The following is a 15,321-nucleotide window of genomic DNA, read 5'->3' on the forward strand; positions in this document are numbered from 1 at the left end:
TAAAGCCTCTGCCTTTGGCTCGGGTCATGATCTCAGGGTCCTCAGATCGAGCCCCACATCGGGCTCTCTGCTCAGCAGGGAGCCTGCTTCCCCCTCTCTCTCTCTGCCTGCTTGTGATCTCTTTCTCTCTGTCAAATGAATAAATAAAATCTTAAAAAAAAAAAAAAAACAAATGAAGAAAAATGATCTTTTCTAAAATTCTTATGTATAATTCTGAGAACTGTGAAAGAAACAAAGCAAATATAAAACAAAAACAATAAAAAGAAGGATCAAGTATGGATGTGCCAAAAGCAGAAGACAAATCATGATTATCTCTTAAAAACCATTTTCTGTGGGGCACCTGGGTGGCTCAGTGGGTTAGGCCGCTGCCTTCGGCTCAGGTCATGGTCTCGGGGTCCTGGGATCGAGTCCCGCATCGGGCTCTCTGCTCGGCAGGGAGCCTGCTTCCCTCTCTCTCTCTGCCTGCCTCTCCATCTACTTGTGATTTCTCTCTGTCAAATAAATAAATAAAATCTTAAAAAAAAAAAAAAAAAAAAAAAACATTTTCTGTACCCCAACTTCTTCTATAGGTGAGATTTCTACCTTTTTTGAGTTTGGCTCCCAAATGCCTTATGGCAAGCTCCTGTTCAGAGTAGCACTGCACAAGAGTTTTCTAGCTCTCTTATTTCTTAAATGATATTATCAAGGGCAGCCACTTTGGGGGGTACAACTTAGATAAATACGAAGGGCTTTTTAAGCTTGCTAACCATTTCAAAGAAAATTCTAAATTAAACATAACGCACCTCTGAAGTCCTTTCTATCACACAGTTAATGAAACATCAAAATCTGAGTTCATGTTAAGTTAGCCATTGCCCTATGAAAGATGATATTCCTAGGATGATTGTTACTAACTCTCCAACACCTTTTTAGTTTAGAGAATAGCCCAGAAAGATAAAAATATACTCTCTTGTCAATGGGACCCAGGGAGGGGGTTAAAGCAGCAATTTAGTTCCCTGAAAACAAAGTCTCTTTCCAAAGTGCATAAGTAGCTGAATAGACAACTGAACCAGGAAATTATTTCCAGAGGCAAGTAATCCATTAAAGGATCTATAGTGGGGAGTAAGGCAGGACTTTTGTAAGGCTACAGACCCAGATGACCATTTCTTTTTTTTTTTTTTTTTTTAAAGATTTTATTTATTTATTTGACAGAGAGCGATCACAAGTAGACAGAGAGGCAGGCAGAAAGAGAGAGAGCTCCCCGCCGAGCAGAGAGCCCGATGCAGGACTCGATCCCAGGACCCTGAGATCATGACCTGAGCCGAAGGCAGGGGCTCAACTCACTGAGCCACCCAGGCGCCCCTCAGATGACCATTTCATTAGCTGTTTTAGACTCTGTTCCTATTTTGGCATTTTAAAAGCTGGACCTTCCTAAAAGTGATTATTTAATAACATTAAATCCATGTATTTAATGCAGTACTGACTGTAGCATCTTATTGATGTATATTATCAATTAACATCTAGTGTCAATTAATTAAAATTAAAATAGGAATGAGTAACAACTGCTTTTTGCTATGCTGTGAATAGGAAACAGTCTTGCTCCAGTCTACAAAGGTTCCTGGTCTACCCTCACATCTGTGGAGCTGTGGCAAACCAGCCAGCTTGCATGATGAGTCATCTCCTTTGGAATCTTAATCAAGGTCCTCCTCTATGAGGTCAGAGTTCCTCCCCAACACTCCTTGAACAACGCATTCCATTCTATACTCACACTGAAATTTGAAAAATTAAACTGGATATCTTTGGTCAAATCCTCAATCTCACTTTGCTATCCTTATATTGCAGATTTTTATAAATATGTTCATCTTGGTCATTAGATTATAATCAGTCTGGTAAGCAAAGGGGCTACCTTTAATACTTTCAAGTCTTATGAACCTATAAATTTGCATTTGCTGCATACTCATTTTGATATGTATGTGGCACGCAGAATCAAGAAGGTACAATTAGATTAATATAAACAACAGATATTGAACTTGAAATATTCCAATATTCCTTAAATAATATTCTTCTACTCCAAAAAGCTACCAAATACTTGATGACAATATGTTGTCTACTAAGAAGCCACAGAGATTACAGTCTTTAAATTTCATCACACATAATACAAATGCTATGCTGTGTACATATCTAAAGATACACATTCTCCTTAGGCTACTATTATGAAAGAAAACAAATGGATTATTATTTTTTTAAGATTTTATTTATTTATTTGACAGACAGAAATCACAAATAGAGAGGCAGGCAGAGAGTGAGAGAGGGAAGCAGGCTCCCTGCTGAGCAGAGAGCCCGATGCAGGGCTCGATCCCAGGACCCTGGGATCATGACCTGAGCCGAAGGCAGAAGCTTTAACCCACTGAGCCACCCAGGCGCCCCAAATGGATTATCTTAAAACAAGACTGTCAGTTATATTGATCCTTTCAATGAATCTCAATGCTTCTTATAATTCTTTCCAATTCTGAGGCCATTCTGCTAATTCAAAGGGAAATGAAAATGTGTATAGAAGAGAAAAAAATGAGGCCTTTACTCTGCCTGCTACAGTGCTAAGTTGTGATAAGTTCTTTTATGTTATCTTCTAAAATTCTCAAGACAGGTTTTTTTTTTTTTTTTTTAAGATTTTATTTCTCTGACAGAGAGAGACAGAGCACCAACAGGGGGAGAGGCAGAGGGAGAGGGGGAAAGAGAAGCAGGCTCCACACTGAGCAGGGAGCCCAATGCCATGCAGGTTCTATCCCAGGAGCCTGGGATCATGAGCCAAGGCAAAGGCAGACACTTAACCAACTGAGCCACCCAGGTGCCCCTCAACACAAGTATTAATTCTTCTAATATTAAGAAAAAAAAAAACAAGTTCTGTGCATTTGAAAAAAATCATTTGTACAATAACTATGAAGGGCTCTTATATAGCTATTTTCCCAGAGAAAATACTGTGACAGTTTAATGGTTAATAGAAATGTCATTAACAGGGGTGCCTGGGTGGCTCAGTGGGTTAAGCCTCTACTTTCGGTTCAGCTCATGATCCCAGGGTCCTGGGATCGAGCCCCGCATTGGGCTCTCTGCTCAGCGGGAAGCCCGCTTCCTCCTCTCTCTCTGCCTGCCTCTCTGCCTACTTGTGATCAAATAAATCAATAAAATATTTTTTAAAGAAATCTCATTAACATAAATTTGAAGGGAGAAAGAAGAAACAAGTATCTCGAATAGCTCTGGCTTTCAAACAAATACAAATATGAGAGGCAAAGAAACACCCAAACTGAAATATACAAGTTCTTGAATCTACTCTCATTCATATGGTCTTTAAGATTTAAGTTACAAGGGACAGGCTGGCTCAGTTGGTGGAGCGTATGACTCTTGATCTTGGGGTAGTAAGTTTAAGCCCCACACAGGGTATAGAGATTACCTAAAAATTAAATCTTTTTTTAAAAGAAAAGATTTAAGTTATGCTTTAAAAATTTTTTTTTAATTTTTTTATTATTTATTTGACAGATCACAAGTAGGCAGAGAGGCAGGCAGAGAGAGAGGAGGAAGCGGGCTCCCCGCTGAGCAGAGAGCCTGATGCGGGGCTCGATCCCAGGCCCCTGGGATCATGACCTGAGCCAAAGGCAGAGGCTTTAACCCACTGAGCCACCCAGGCGCCCCTAAAAAAATTTTTTTATTACATAATTTCCATCTATAATTTGTCAAAAATCAATACAAAGGGCAATATAGCACCATACTCAAAAGAAAAAGGCTGTCCAATTTTCCTAATCATGTAGGCCGTATCACTAACCCTGTAACCATGGCCATCGGCACTACACCACCTTTGCAACTCCCTCCCTCTAGAGCACCATTCAAATCCAGCTGGGTTTCCTCTGTTTCTTTCTTATTGTGTTCAAGTTCAGATTACCTTTACCTACAGTACTTCCAGGTACCTTTTCAAAGACCCTTTAGCCAATTATTTTCAACATCACAGGCCAAATCCATTATTCAGATCCATTATGCCAATTCAGTTACTATTATCACAATCCCCATTAATAGCTACCCCATGTCATATCCTCTACAAACATGACATTTTTGTTAAAAGTCCTTTAGAAACTTCTCTTTCTAGGAAGATGGAGCAGACTAGTTTTCCCTATTCTTCCTCTAACTAAAACTAAAACCCCTAGACATTATACATAAAACAAATGTAGATGACTGAAAGCTTGGGAAGAAAGAATGAATGGGACTTTGGGATTCAAAAAAACAATGTAGGAGTGAGTGCCCCAACTTTTTCTTTTGCTTCATATATCCCAGACTGGTTGCTGGAGTAATGGGTGACCCAGAAATGTCAGCAGATGCAGGGGAAAAAAGCCCAACAAAAGCCTGCTCTCCTAGCCAAAGGACCAAGAAAAGGGTAGGCTCCCAAGAGAAAGAAAGCTATATAAAAGCTATATAAAAAATAATTGCTATATATATATATATATAGCTATATATATAATTGCTATATATATATATATATATATATATAAAAGCTATATATATAAAAGCATATATATATATAGCTATATAAAAGCTATATAAAAATAACTGCTCTAGGAGCACCTGGGTCGCTCAGTTAAGTGTCTGCCTTTGGCTCAGGTCATGATCCCAGGGTTCTAGACTTGAGCCCTGCATCAGGTTCCCTACTCAGAAGGGAGTCTGCTTCTCCCTCTTCCTCCCACTTGTGTTCTTTCTCTAATAAATTAATAAAACCTTTTAAAATAATAGTAACAGAGGCACCTGGGTGGCTCAGTGGGTTAAAGCTTCTGCCTTCGGCTCAGGCCATGATCCCAGGGTCCTGGGATCGAGCCCTTCATCGGGCTCTCTGCTCAGCAGGGAGCCTGCTTCCTCCTCGCGCTCTCTTCCTGCCTCTCTGCCTACATGTGATCTCTGTCTGTCAAATAAATAAATAAAATCTTTGAAAATTAAAAAAATAATAATAATAAAAAATTAAAAAATAGTAATAAAATAACTGCTCTACTCCAAACATCACAGAAAGCACTGTGGTCCCACCTTATCATGCAACAAAGGCTAACTCCCATCCTTACTAGGCTGTAAAAGCGGTACCTCATACTCTGCAGGATGCTGTCACAGAAAGTAGGGAGAAGGAATGTCACAAGGGCATCCTCCCCTCATAGTATAGTGGAGATAATGTGGGGAGCCTCAAGTTACACCCCATTCAGCAATAATGAAGCACTCACATCTGCCTGCTGGGATGGTGTCACAAGAGGCCTTGTGGAGAGCTGGAGCTCCCAACAACATCCTCAGGGGTGAATGGAGGCATAATGGGGAACTGGATTTCTACTCCCACCTGGCAGAAGTAAGGTGGTACCTACTCTTTCCCAGCCAGAGTGCTATTAGTGAAAAACAGCTGTAGAACAGGTTTAGATCTAGAAAATATCTAGATTTCAATCAAAAATCACTCTTTGTATATACAAAGAAACCTAAAGAACATAAAATGAATGAAAAAGACAACAGATGGCAACTCTGAGAAGATAAAGATGTTAAACTATGACATAAAGAAGCTATGATAAAAAGGTTACAATGAGCACTTATCAGCACTCCTGAAACAAACAGTCTCAGCAAAGCAAAAGAAAATATAAAGGAGAACCAAATAACAATTTTAGAACTAAAAAGTAAAATAACTGAAAACACAGTGGATAGGATCAAAAACAGAATGGTGAAGACAGAGGAAAGCATCAGTGAATCTGGAGACAGAACAAGAAAAAATTAACCAATTTGAAAAGCAAAGAGCAAACAGACTAGGAAAAAATGAACAGTCTCAGTAACCTGTATGACTATAAAAGATCTAATATTTGGCTTATCAGGGTCCCAGAAGAAAAGGAGAAAAGGGGCCAGGCTGAAAAAGTACTTAAAGAAATAATGGGCAGGGACGCCTGGGTGGCTCAGTCGGTTAAGCCGCTGCCTTCAGCTTGGGTCATGGTCCCAGAGTCTAGGGATCCAGTCCCACATCGGGCTCCTTGCTCAGCGGGGAGCCTGCTTCTCTCTCTGCCTCTGCCTGCCACTCTGCCTGCTCGTGTTCTCTCTCTCTCTCTGACAAATAAATAAATAAAGTCTTAAAAAAAAAAAAAGAAAGAAAGAAAGAAAAAGAAATAATGGGGCAGACAACTTAAAGAAAATATTTATGGAAATAATGACAAAAGACATAAACTTGGAAATTCAAGAAACTGAGTGAACCCCAAACAGGATAAACACAAAGAAATAAATGCCAAGAAACACCTTACTCAAAGTTCTGAAAATCAAAGACAAAGGAAAAATTTTTAAAGCAACTAGAAAGAAAGGGTACCCTACCTATAGGGGAAAACCTCTTTGAATGACAAAGGACTTCTCACCTGAACATGAAGGCTTCCAGAAACTGGCACATTTTTCAAGTGCTAAAAGAAAATAACTGTGAACTCATAACCTCATATCCAGCAAATATATCCCTCAAAATTGGGGAAATCAAGGATTCTCAAATGAAAGGAAAAAAAAAAAAACTAAAAAACAAAAAAAAGAGCAAGCACACCCAACCTAAAAGAATAGCTGAAGGAGCTCTCTAAACAGAAAGAAAGCAATATAAGTAGAAACCGCATCAGTCAGAAAGAAAAACACAGCAAATGTGGGTAAACAGACTTATTTTCTTCTCTTTCTAAATTATGTTTTCTAAATTATGTTTGATTATTGAAGGAAATATACTGTATGATGTGATTCTAAATGTTTGCACAGGAAACCTAAAATTATAAACATGGGAGGGCACAGGGACATAAAGGAGAAGACCAACTGGTAAAATGACAATACCAGCAGAACATGGTAAGTTAGGTATATACAATGTAATACTTAGATCAACCACCAAAAGAGCTTTACAAGGAGACACACTTAAAAACAGATAAATCAAAAATGGATTCCAAAAAAATGTTTAAGTACTCCACAGAAAAGTATAAAAAAAGGGACCCGAAGAGAAAAAAAGTAGACTTATATTCTAACATAAAAATTACATAAACATAAATGGCTTTTTTTTTTAAAGATTTTATTTATTTATTTGACAGCGAGAGATCACAAGTAGGCAGAGAGGCAGGCAGAGAGAGAGGAAGGGAAGCAGGCTCCCTGCTGAGCAGAGAGCCCGATGTGGGGCTCGATCCCAGGACCCTGAGATCATGACCTGAGCCAAAGGCAGAGGCTTAACCCACTGAGCCACCCAAGCGCCCCCATAAATGGCTTTTATATATACCAATTAAAAGAGAGATCGGAAGAGTGGATTAAAAAATTATGACCCTGATATCTCAGGGTCCTGTGATCGAGTCCCACATTGGGCTCTCTGCTCAGCAGGTAGCCTACTTCCCTCTCTCTCTCTCTCTCTGCCTGCCTCTCCATCTACTTGTGATCTCTGTCAAATAAATAAATAAAATCTTAAAAAAAAAAAAATTATGACCCAACAGCATGCTGTCTGCAAGAAACTCGCTTCAAATGTAATGACACAGACAGGGTGAAAGTATACAAACAGAAAAAGAAAATGATCTGAAATAGAGAGGGACATTAAATAACAGTGAAGTGATAAGACATAGCATTTCTAATGTGTACTCACCAAACACACTTCAGAATATGCTTTTTTCAAAAACCAAAAACTATTAAAACAGAAAAGAGACACACACACACACCCACAAACACCCCCTTTTCAACAACTGTAAGAACAATGAGGAAGGATAGAAAAAAATTCAACAACGGGATCTATTTGACATTTACAGGGTATGCCATGCATAATATACTTCTTTTTCTCAAGTAACCAGAGAATATAAACAAAAATGGCCCATATCTGGGACCACCGAAATAAAAATTCAACAAATCTAAAATGGAAGTATACAGCATGTGTTCTCTGGCCACAATAGAGTAACAGCAAAATTTCCAAGTATCTGGAAACCGAACAAACTTTAAAATTATTCATAGATCAAAGAAGACATCTCAAGGGAAATTTAAAAGAAAATACAGTGAACGGATTTTTAAAAATATATTGAATATACTGAAACTTGTAGGGTGCAGCTAAAGCAATGCTGAAAGGGAGATTTATAGCACTAAAATGGTTTTACAGTAGTCTCCCCTTATCCATGGGGAAATATGTTCCAAGACCTCCATGTAAGCCTGAAACTTTGGAGAGTACTGGATGTTATATATAGTATGTTCTTGCCTATACATATATATCAATGATAAAATTGAATAAGTTAGACACAGTAAAACAGTAAAAATAATAATAAAACAGAACAATTGTAACAATGTGCTGTAATAAAAGTTACATGAATGTTATCTTGCTCAAAATGTCTTATTGTGAGGCATGTGGGTGGCTCAGTGGGTTAAAGTCTCAGCCTTCGGCTCAGGTCATGATCCCAGGGTCCTGGGATTGAGCTTTCTGCTCAGCAGGGAGCTTGCTTCCCCCACCCCTGCCTGCCTCTCTGCTTACTTGTGATCTCTGTCAAATAAACAAATAAAATACTTTAAAAAAAAATGTCTTACTATACTGTACTTACCCTTATTGTGGTAACAGATGATAAAATGCTTACATGATAAGATGAAGTGAGGTAAATGTAGAATTAATGCAGAATTATGCTGTTACTGACATTCTGACAATATGTCAGAAGGAGGATCATCTGCTTCTGGACCATAGTTGACTGTAGGTAACTGAAATTGTGGAAAGTGAAACTGCAGATACGGGGGGACTACTGTATTAGAAAAAAGGAAAAGCCTCAAATTAATAAAGTAAGCTCCCACTTTAAAAACCTAGAAAAATAGGGGCGCCTGGGTGGCTCAGTGGGTTAAGCCGCTGCCTTCGGCTCAGGTCATGATCTCAGGGTCCTGGGATCGAGCCCCACATCGGGCTCTCTGCTCAGCAGGGAGCCTGCTTCCCTCTCTCTCTCTCTGCCTGCCTCTCCATCTACTTGTGATTTCTGTCAAATAAATAAACAAAATCTTTAAAAAAAAAAAAAATTAAAAAAAAAAAAATAAAAAAAATTAAAAAAAAAAATAAAAAAATAAAAAAAAAAAAAACCTAGAAAAATAAGAGCAAAACAAACTCAAAACAACCAGAAGAAAATAGAAGAAATCAACAAAATTGAAAACAGAAAAATGAAAAGAGATTCTTTGAAAAGATGAATGAACTTTGAAAAGATGAAAAGAACTGACAAGTTAAAAAAAAAGAGAAGGTACAAATTAACTAGTATCAAGAATGAAACCGAGGATACAACTACACACCTTGTAAACATCAACAGGATAAGGAAATGCAATGGATAATACCACACACATAAATCTGACCACTCAAATGAAATGGACCAATTCCCTGAGAGGCACAACCAAGATTTCACCCAAATGAAACTGATAGAACAGTTCTGTAACCTGGAGAAAAACGAATTCATAATTTTAAAACACACCAAAAACAAATCTCCAGGCCCAGATTTCACTGGAGAAAACTACAAAATATAAATCAAAGGAGCACACTTAAACATAAAGCAGAACTATTAAAATAAAAAAAACCATGTCCCAACAAAACTGAGAAATCAGACAGGCTATGCCAATCCTGTCCTACACGGAAACAGATAATGAAAGAAATCATGCAAAATGGATCAGTTCAAGCCATAAGGCACATTCATGAGGGTTTCTTCCATTATAAGACAGGGATATATAGACATGTTACCAGAACAAATGAAGAATCAGGAAAATATTGAAAGTTTTACACATATGCCTCAAATTCACTGGATGGGGCATACTGAAAGTAACAAAAGGACAGAAAAGAAAGACTCTGGATTGCTGTGAATTCCGGGGATAGTCATGAGGAGAGACTGGCTACTTCAGGACTCCTCAAGGAGTAAATGAACTGGACATTGAAAATTTGTTTACTGGGGCACCTGGGTGGTTCAGTGGGTTAAGCATCTGCCTTCAGCTCAGGTCATGATCCCAGGGTCCTGGAATCGAGTCCCATCTCGGGCTCCCTGCTCAGCAGGGAGCCTGCTTCTTCCTCTGTCCCTCACCCCACTCTAGCTCTCTCTCTCTCTCTCAAATAAATAAATGAAATATTTTTTAAAAAGAAAAGGTGGGGCCAGCTTGGGGCCAACTGAAAAGCTCAGATGAATCACAACATATCATTAAATTTCCAAAAGGCCGTGAATTTAAATAACCCCTTAAACTAAATTAAGCAATGTGAGGTTCTCTGTGACAGTGGAATATTTGTCCCTTCACCATGTCATTATAATGTGCCTATTTTCTTGTATCACCCTAGGCTCCATGCTGTTTTTGTTAATATCACTGAATATATAAAAACACTGATTGAGGATAGCAGAGTAGCTAAATGCCTTTAAAGTTCTCTAGTTGTCTTTATTTTTCTCTTATGACAATGTCCTTTTTTACTTTGATCGTTCACAGAAGTGTGAAAGCGCTTGTCTTAAAAGTTCATGGCATTCCTTTGTAGTAATGAAGTAGCTTCTGTCTTTAACCAGTGATGATTTCAGACAGAAAAAAAGGGGGGCGGGGCATGGAACACCAGTTTACCATCTCCGTGATTTTTTTTCAAACACATAATGCTTTCTTCAGACCCTGTTTAAGATTTGCCAAAAGCAGTGGAAATAGACTGTTTCTCTCAATAAGTTAACATTTTGTTTCTTTTCATTTGTCTTAACCTAACTTGCAATCTGTACTCAAGAGAAAAATAATTTTCCACAGGAAATAAATATTCTTTATGGTAGTTTACTCTTTATACTATTAATGGCCCGTGCTGTACAGAAGGTGGTGTCTGGGAGGGAAAACTTCCCATCATTCCTCCTCATTCTTTTGGTTGGTCTAATAATTGAAGGACAGATTTTAAAAAAGAGTGAGAGAGAACCTGCAGACTGCAGTTCTTACACTGACAGCAAAAGCATGACCCATAAAACAAAAAAATTGCTAAATTGGACATTAGCAAAATTAAAAGCTTTCGCTTTGGGAAAGACTATTAAGTAGATGAACAGACAAGCTTTCACTTGTCCCCATATATGTGGGAGAAAGGTTTACAAACTACGTATCTGACAAGGACTCGTATCTAAAATAAAGAACTCTTGGAGTGAACTCCAATTAGAAAATGGGGATAAGACATGAAGAGAACACTGTATCCAAAAGGATAATAAAGATGGCAGATAAACTCTTGAAAAGATGTTCAACATCATTAGCCATTAAGAAAACACAAATGAAAACCACAATGATATACACAACTTCAAAACTACCAGATTGGCAAGAAAAGAAAAAAGAATGACAACATCAAAGACTAGTGAGGCTGGACCTGGATAAGCCACACATTACTAGTAGGAATGTAATTGTCAGTTTCTTAAAACGTAAACATGCAACTATAGTTGACTGAGATGATCCATCAATTGCACTTACAGGCATTCATCCCAGAGAAATAAAAATTTATATTCACTCAAAATCTGGTTCACCAATGTTCATAGCAACTTTATTGACTTTTATCAATGTCAAATCCTGCTTGTGGTATTGTACCAATTTTGCTGGATGCTGCCACTGGAAAAAAATTAGGTAAAGAGTACTGGAAAAAAATAGGTAAAGAGTACAGGAAATACAGAAAAGTCTCTGTAAAATTTCTTACAACTATATATGAAGAATCTATTACTATCTCAAGATAAAAAGTTTAAAAAAATAAAATGAACATCTTTAAAAAGAAAGGCTCTTTACCTGCTAATCCTGCAATACCTGGTCTCTGTTCATCTATAGCTATGTCCTCACTTCTACTTGTCATTCAAATCAAATTCCTTCTTTGCTCTTGGATTACTTGATTCTTATTTTATCCAGCTAAAACCATTCAAATGAAATTACTCTTGCTAAAGTCAATTACAATCTTCCAACTGCAAAACAAAATTGAAACTTGCTCGTTTTTTTTAATTTACCTACCCTAGTATTTGACACTCATAATTAGTTCTCCCTTCCATGAAACCTTCCTACCTCTGCTGGTTGTCCTTCCTCAGCTTTACTGTCCTCTCCTCTGAGAAGCCTTGCCAAACCTCTCTCATCCCACAGGGACCTTCTGTATTTACTTAACTTTATAGTACTGACTTCCTTTTTAATCTCCTCTAGCACAAGAAATATTCCTGGAAATCAGTGTCTTGTTTTATCTCTGTATCTTTGAGGCCTAATAAGAATGAAGAGTTGAAATATGCTGCACGACTGTTCATTAGACTGAAGCATAGTCAATAATTCGTTCAGACTCTTTCAAATAAATGGAAGCATCTAACTCTTACACAGTCTGTCCTTTGAAACAAAACTCATCTTGACTTAACTTTTAGGAAGCATTCTCCAGTAATTATACCAATTCCCTACTAAGAATCACAAGTTCCTCTGCCCCAATAAAACCTCTGCCCCCCCAAAATAAAAATTACTTACCTAAACACATTTATGATAGTTCCTTTTCGTTTAATATTAAACTCCTGAAGGGCAGGCAATTCTATGATTCATAGAGACTTAAGACAGTTATATATGTCTCTAGGAACTCTACAAATACTGAGTCTTTAAAATGAACAGAAAATAAGACTGCTTAAGAAAAACAATGGGCTTAGTTACCAGAGATCAAATTACTAAAAGGAAATACTGCAAATATATCACCTTTTAAAATAATAAATACTGCATCCCAGCTGACAGCCTTCCAGACTAACCTTTGTCTTGTTGAACATTCTCCTTCTTCTTTGGCTACCCATCCAACATCAGCAAAAGACACCACTGCATCTTCTCCTAGATGGTTTGGGCTCCATTCTGTTGTAGGGCTGGTAAGCTGTAAGTTATAAGGAAAGTTCTTTGGTACCAAGATGTCAGAATAAAACTTAATCACCTAAAAGAAAACCATCAGCTCTGGTGTTACAACCACATGGACAGTTTCTATATTTACATTGAAGGTCCCCACAAAATGGACCATTAGTTATGTCATACAGTTGCCTAGGAATGTATAACATTCTCTGAATTATAATAAAAATGGGTATTATATAGATCTGCTGTTAAAATGCTGAAAAAATATTTTTTAAAAATCCTTAAATCATGAATTTTTAAGTAAAAGTATTAACTGTAAAAAACAAAAAATACTAATTGCACTAAGACAGAATCCCCTAGTTAATCTTAACCACAAAAATGAGAATATTCTGAAATTCTTGAAGTTCTTGAATTTACTTTAAAAAAAGGAAAGATAATTAAATTAAATTAAATTTGTCTTTTTGTAAGTACAATGCCAATGAATATAATTTTAAAATTAAGTTACCAGATTAATACTTCCTAAAAATAAGTAACAGTAAGCTTTAAATAAATGAGACAATGCAGACTTTGTAATTGAAGAAAAGTTAAAAAGGCCAAAGAGATTTACTTATTAATGCTTTTATCAAAAATGTTCTCAAGGGGCGCCTGGGTGGCTCAGTTGGTTAACCATCTATCTGCCTTTGGCTCAGGTCAAGATCCCGTGGTCTTGGGATAGAGCCCTGTTGGCCTCCCTGCTCAGCAGGGAGTCTGTTTTTCCTTCTTCCTCTGCCCTTTCCCCTTGCTTCATGCTGTCTCTCAAATAAATAAACAAACAAAATTAAAAAAAAAAAAATTCTGCTGTAACCCATGCTCTGTTTAAATCCTTTAATACTGTCACTGTCAGATCAAACTTTTGGAAGCTACACTTAAATGTAATGCTTTTTCCTCAAAGACAAAATATACCTTGCAAACACATTAATACTGAAAGAGTTAAAAATCAAAATGTCTTTAATATTATGAATAAAATTTTAATTGAACATACTCGCTGCTGGTATGCACTAGCATACCAGCATTCTGAAATAACTACCTAACATTATCAACCTAGTAAAGTAGCATTAGAAAACTGACATTTTAATAACATACTAAAAATATCAAGTATTTAAAATGCCTGGGTGGCTCAGTGGGTTAAGGGCTCTCTGCCTTCGGCTCAGGTCATGATCTCAGGGTCCTGGGATCGAGTCCCGCATCAGGCTCTCTGCTCAGCAGGGAGCCTGCTTCCCCCTCTCTCTCTCTGCCTGCCTCTTTGCCTACCTGTGATCTCTGTCTATCAAATAAAATCTTTTTTATAAAATGCCTTAAATTATGGCTTTTGGGGAGGACAAGATACAGGCAACAGGAAAAGGGTAAGCTTTAAAAGGGTAAATATTCAAGAATCTAATCCTGGGCAAAAAACAAACAAAAAATAATAATGATAATGAATTAAGATGAAAAGCCTTTCAAAATACAAATGTTTTAAAGCATGTAGTGGAATAACTGTGGCCATAAGAAAGGGAAAAAAAAAAGGAGTAAACTCCTCAGGAAGTACACTGTCAAAAGATATGATCAAAGAAAAATCAGTAAGATTTTTCTACTTTTCCCCCTTATATTTTAGAAATTCATCCAAATAAGTCAATAAACACACAGATATTCAGTCAATCTTATATAACTGAAATTAACGGGGCATCACATCTCCTCTCAAGACACAGAGAAATCCGGTAAGATTATTTCCATCTGTTACTGAAAACACAATAATGTATTAATATTCCCATAACATTGTAATAGGGAGAGTCCCAAGTGGGTTACATGGAGATCCCTGAACAAAAAGGGCTCCCAGTCCCATGGAAGTTCCTAGAACATACAGTATTTAATGGGCTGTTTGTAAAAGTGAAAGATCAAAAAAGTAAAACGTGAATGGTACCTTCCTAAGGTGCTAGACTTTATGAAGATCAATCTGATTGTAACTATTCTAAAAAGTCTTATTGCAATACAGTTCTAGTTTGTAGGAAGTGAGGTATATTAAAACAAAGCTAAGTTTTGACCCTTCTTCCTTTCCCACAAAAGTTACAAAAATTGAAATTTTCTTCCTAGATATTTCTGCTTACAAATGGAAGCAAAATGGTACTTTTATAAAAATACTTAAAAATAGAAAAGTTAACCTATTTTGTGACAGCTTTTCAGAGTATTTATAACACAATTAAGGATTAAACAATGCAGCTCAATTTTACATATGTAGTTGCTTTCTGCATAAACTTTAAAAAAAAAAAAACCACAAACCAAAACTTTCCATGGATTTAGTAACATGTAACATGTGCTCAATGAGATGAAAATGTTGATGATACTGTTGATCATATCTGTATCATTTCTAATGGACATCCTACCCCACAAAACAAGGTCATCTTAGTAATTTAAGTCATTTATCTACATTAAACAATGATTTATGCCTTTAAAAAAAAGTCTAACAAAGTCTCTGAGGAAACCAAACTCATTGAAAAGACAAGATAAAAGTGAAAAATAACAACACTAATC

General features: G+C 37.1%; 1 protein-coding gene across 4 annotated transcripts in view; it reads right to left on the minus strand.

The window, feature by feature from the left end:
- MTFR1 (mitochondrial fission regulator 1) overlaps window positions 1–15,321 on the minus strand; it is a 56,659-nt gene that overhangs the window by 9,793 nt on the left and 31,545 nt on the right. For all 4 annotated transcript variants that reach the window (XM_059166346.1, XM_059166344.1, XM_059166343.1 and 1 more), the window contains one exon: window positions 12,690–12,805. In XM_059166346.1, coding sequence (XP_059022329.1) covers window positions 12,690–12,805 — 116 coding nt within the window. The remainder of the gene's footprint in view (window positions 1–12,689; window positions 12,806–15,321) is intronic.

The sequence above is a fragment of the Mustela lutreola genome, chromosome 3 (genome assembly GCF_030435805.1).
Source record: "Mustela lutreola isolate mMusLut2 chromosome 3, mMusLut2.pri, whole genome shotgun sequence".
NCBI lineage: Eukaryota > Metazoa > Chordata > Mammalia > Carnivora > Mustelidae > Mustela > Mustela lutreola.